This window comes from Phoenix dactylifera, unplaced genomic scaffold, assembly GCF_009389715.1.
Source record: "Phoenix dactylifera cultivar Barhee BC4 unplaced genomic scaffold, palm_55x_up_171113_PBpolish2nd_filt_p 000064F, whole genome shotgun sequence".
NCBI lineage: Eukaryota > Viridiplantae > Streptophyta > Magnoliopsida > Arecales > Arecaceae > Phoenix > Phoenix dactylifera.
Window position 1 is genome coordinate 454,100 of NW_024067673.1, and position 5,225 is coordinate 459,324.

The window sequence follows — 5,225 nt, forward strand, 5'->3', positions numbered from 1 at the left end:
TGTGTTGCTGGAAGTCTGGAAGGGAACCTCACCAAGTCTTCGCTCCTCTATACAAACATTTCGGTAAAAACAACAGATAAAAAAGAAAAAAAAAATCAAAGCCAAATTATAAAAAAACTACTAGGAATTTTACATTATTTCATCCCATGCCATTGGTGGCGCAAGAATTAGCATTCTTACGGATTCTACAAGGAACCACATGCTTTGGAAAAAGAACAGGCTAGTGCTAACTTTGAAATGAACGGTGAATTATTTATTTCGGTAGAAAAAAAAGAATGATAAAGTCATTAACTTTAAAAGGGTAAAATTTTAGGGAGTAAATATACTCAAGTATACTAAATTGCATGAACTAAAGGCTGCGCTTGACACATGTCTCAAAAACATGCCTTGGGAGATTAGATACTGGATCTTATAGGAAATTGATTATTAATTTGCGGCAATTGTAGCAGATTATGACATGACTGGAACCATTTGCAGCCTAAGAGCCAATTAGGAGTCTCTCATTGATTAGTACACCAGTTGAAAGGACTTCGCTAAAGATTTTGTTTTTTTCCTCTTTTTTTTTTTTTTGGGTGCAGGAAGGCTAACAGAAGATTTTTTTTTTTTAAGTACCAGTGTGAGCCAAATCGAATTGTACTGGACGGTTCTGTCCAATTTTAGCCGATTTTGATCGATTTCGGTTGGTTTCAGCCAGAGCCAATCAAATTTCAGCTCTTTAGAAACTGAAATTATTTTCTACTGTCAAACTGTTTTGGTCGGTCGGATCAATTCAGTTTGGACTAAATCAACCGATTTGGCTTGGTTCAGCTTTTCTTATGACTAGCCGAGGACTCTAAGGCCTAATTTTAGTGCGGACAAGAGAAATTAGTGAAAATGGGGTGGTCGGGTCTGCAGACTATTCGAACGGTGTTGGAAGACTTTTCTGTGTCTGATATTATTCCATAAACGAATGGCTACCATTTCTACGACGACTTCCGCGATGCTTTCAGGTTGACGCCGATAGTCAATGTCGTAGAAAATTAAGAAAGACGGTGCTATATCTTTCCAAGATTCCTCCAATCTCCACTGGAGAAAAATCCTACAAGCAAATCCCTGGTATGGCACCCTCTTCTCTGTTCCACCATTTCCTACCTCCTCTCCTCCTGCTACTAGCTTTAATCAGCCCTTCAGATGCTCAGGCTTACCACAACATAAGCTTGGGCTCCTCCTTGACTCCCCTAGGCGAAAACAGCTCGTGGCTCTCGCCTTCCGGCGAGTTCGCCTTTGGATTTTATCCCCTCGAAACCGATAGCAGCCTCTTCCTGCTTGCCATTTGGTTCGTGAAGACAGCAAACAAAACCGTAGTTTGGTACGCGAACGGAGACAAACTGGTGCAAGACGGAGCCGTAGTGCAGCTGACCACCGACGGGGATCTCTCGCTCAAAGACCACAACGGCCAGAACGTGTGGGACGCTGACATCAGCAATGCCTCCTACGCTGCCATGCTCGATACTGGAAACTTCGTGCTTGCGAGCGCTGATGCAACCGTTAGTTGGCAGAGCTTTGCCCTTCCCTCTGACACCATCTTGCCCTCCCAAGAATTGAATCTGGACACCGAGCTGCGAGCCCGCATGATGGACACGGATTACTCCAGTGGAAGGTTCAAGCTCAGGGTCCAAGCTGACGGTAATCTAGTGTTTTATTCCGTGGCCGTCCCGTTTGAATTTCAATACGATCCTTACTGGGCCAGCAACACTGTTGGAAACGGCACACAGCTCGTCTTCGACGAGCTGGGTACCATTTACTTAGACCTAAAGAACGGGACTCGATTGAATTTTACATCTGCGAGAATAGCTTCAATGGGTGATTTCTATCACAGGGCAACGCTCGACTCTGATGGGGTCTTCAGGCAGTACGTCTATCCAAAGAATGGGATGCGGGATGGAAGCTGGAACGAAGGCTGGAATCTGGTGGATTTCCAGCCTCCAGATATCTGCCAAGCGGTAACGACGGGCACCGGGAGTGGTGCTTGTGGCTTCAATAGCTACTGCAAATCTGGCAACCAAAGCCTCGTCGACTGCGAGTGTCCACCCGGGTATTCCTTCTTGGATCCAAATAGGAAGTACAAAGGGTGTGAAGCAAATTTTCCAGCACAGAGATGTGACGCAGATGAGAAGGAGATAGAGTCACTGTATGGTTTCTCAGTGAAGATCGACGTCAACTGGCCTTTTTCTGATTACGAGCACTTCAACCCCGTAGATGAGGACCGATGTAGAAAAGAATGCTTGAGCGACTGCTTCTGTGCAGTTGCTATCTATAATAATGGGAATTGTTGGAAGAAGAAGCTCCCGCTTGCCAACGGGAAGACGGTCCCTTCCAATGGGTCAAAGGCTCTCATCAAAGTAGCCAAAGGTAATAACTCCCAGCCTCCACCTCCGACTCCAATCATAGTGAAGAAAGACAGAGGGGCTCGGATTTTGGTTGGATCGCTGCTCCTAGGAAGCTCTGCTGTTGTAAATTTTGTCCTTATCACTGCAATACTTTTCGTGAGATCTTGCTCCTACAACAAAGTGAGACGGAAGCTTCAGCCTGGCTCGAACATGGCAGCGCTGAGCCTTCGCTCATTTACATACAGTGAGCTTGAAGAAGCCACAAATGGATTCAGTGAAGAACTGGGTAGCGGTGCTTTCAGCAGAGTCTACAAGGGTTACTTCGATGATGGACCCACAACCTGTGTTGCGGTTAAGAAACTTGATAACCTTTTGCCAGACATGGACAAGGAATTTATGAACGAAGTCGGAAGCATCGGCCGGACCTACCACAAGAACCTAGTCCGACTGCATGGATTCTGCAACGAAGGGAATGAACGGCTTCTGGTATATGAATTCATGAAAAATGGCTCACTGAGGGAATTCCTCTTTGGAAGCGTCAGGCCAAACTGGAACCTGCGAGTCCAGATAGCTCTGGGGATTGCAAGAGGCCTCCTGTACTTGCACGAAGAGTGCAGCAACCAAATCATCCATTGTGACATAAAGCCTCAGAACATACTCTTGGACGACAATTTAGTTGCAAGGATATCTGATTTTGGACTGGCAAAGCTCCTGAGGACAGACCAGACTCGAACAAACACCGCCATCAGAGGGACCAGAGGGTATGTTGCGCCAGAGTGGTTCAAGAACATAGGGATCACAGCAAAGGTGGATGTGTACAGTTTTGGAGTTATGTTGCTGGAGATCGTGTGTTGCAGGAAGTGCGTGGAACAAGAGGTGGGGAACGAGGAGGGACTGATACTCACATACTGGGTTAGCGATTGCTATAGAGATGGGATGTTGGAATTGGTGGTGGAAGGTGATGAAGAGGCAGCCTTTGACATGAAGAGGGTGGAGAGATTTGTGAAGGTGGCCCTTTGGTGTATCCAGGAGGAGCCATCAATGAGACCTACAATGCAAAAGGTGACTCAGATGCTGGACGGAGCAACCTCAATCCCAGAGCCCCCTGATCCTTCCTCCTACATGAGTTCAATCCAGTGAAATCATGTGCTTTTTTTGAGAATCTGAAATCATGTACTTGCTACTACTTTGTCTTATGTTTGTTGTTAACCTATGTCCTGCTGCAAAAAATAATGGCATTCTCTAGCCAACCATGATCTTTGTGTACATCTATTTCGTCAATCCTTGGGTTAGCAAGTGTATCGATTTTAAAACTCCTAGAGAGTGTTTCTTTTTGCTCTCGCTCTTCATTTAGTTAGCTTGTACATCAAATAACAGGGATTTTGTTAGTATGTGTTACCCCTGAAGTGTTGCATAAGAACCAGCGTGTGAATGAAAGTTTAATGAATAGCATACAAATTTTAACGAATGAATATAGGTTTGAGTGTTTATGCATAGAATTCCTCTAATGTACCGAAGAGCAATGGAAAAGTCCTTGATTTTAGATGATGGTATAGTAATCGATTCAAAGCAAGATCTATTGAATGCAAAGAGGAAGCATATTTGGACCTCGGATATGTCATCAGCCAAACCGCCTGCTCAGTTATTGGATTTTAAAAAAGAGAGGTAAGCGCCACCAAGGTGGTAGCTCAGTTGGAACGGGGCACTTACTCCCAACCAAGCGGTTCCAGGTTCGAAACGCGCGGGCGTCGATTAAATTTGAGGACCGGATGCCTCACGCCTGGACGCGGGGTCTGGGAGCGCTACTGGTCGGCTGATACCAAGGTGGCACCAGGATGACGTACTCACCCAATGAGGTGGGGAAGGGATGAGCAAAAATGGGTGCCCCCTATTCCTGAGTCATGATGATGGGTAGGGGGTGCTCTCTTCCTGTATCGGACATGTCCTGGTGGGAGAGGGGCCCAGTGTGGGGTTGCTACGTGGGGGTGGTTCGCCTCCCCCCCTCTCACCCTTTTATTCAGCAAAAAAAAAAAAAAGAGAGGTAAGCAAGGCATAGATGGGTGTGAGCAGGTGTGCAGGTGCTTTAAGTTATGTACAACCGTGTGCAGATCACTTGGGGATTTCCTCAACACCTGTTGGACGTGAACTATCACTACAACAAAAAAGATGTTTGCCGACTCTATATTGTCGACGCTAGATAAAAGCGTCGGCAATTTTTTTTCTTGCGACAGTAAATGCCGACGCTTTTATAAAGCGTCGGTAAAAAACCTTCTGTCGACACTTTTGTTAGCGTCGGAGCGTTGGGTCCATTACCGACGCTTATAAGCGTCGCATTGTTTAATCACCGATGCTTATAAGTGTCGGCATAAGGGATAAATGCGACGATGCTTATAAGCATCGTCGGACTTCATTTCTCCCACAACAAAATCCGATCAACCCTCTCCCTCCGTAGCCCTAAATCCCTACTATCCCTAGCTAGCTCACGCCGACCGACTCCCCCCTCCCTCCGCCGATCTCAGCCATTCCCCTCCGCAGAGCGACCCCAAATCGCGTTCCTCCGCCACATCTCCTTCCCCTCCTCCCCCTCTCCATTGGCCTCCTCTCTGTGGACATCTCCCGCCTCCTCCACCGCAGAGCACTCACGCGGCGTTTGAAGTTTGGAGCCGGCAAGGACAGGGACAAGGCCAGGTTTGGGATCTTCTTCTCTTGCTTCAATCTTTAAATTCTAGATGTTCTGGATCTTTAAATCCGTGCTTGCCACCGCCATCCACATCGGCAGAGCCTGAGGGCAGCTATCCTCCTCCGCCGCCTGGGACGCCGAATTCTGAATACTACCCTCCATCATCAGGTTCATGG

The 5,225-nt window shown here is 46.8% G+C and overlaps 1 protein-coding gene across 1 annotated transcript; it reads left to right on the forward strand.

Moving 5' to 3' along the window:
* The first annotated feature begins 1,075 nt into the window (after nucleotides 1-1,075).
* LOC103720252 (G-type lectin S-receptor-like serine/threonine-protein kinase LECRK3) lies at nucleotides 1,076-3,757 on the forward strand. The gene has a single exon (XM_008809863.3). The coding sequence runs from the start codon at nucleotides 1,098-1,100 to the stop codon at nucleotides 3,507-3,509; it is 2,412 nt and encodes an 803-aa protein (XP_008808085.1). The 5' UTR covers nucleotides 1,076-1,097; the 3' UTR covers nucleotides 3,510-3,757.
* Nucleotides 3,758-5,225: the final 1,468 nt, after the last annotated feature.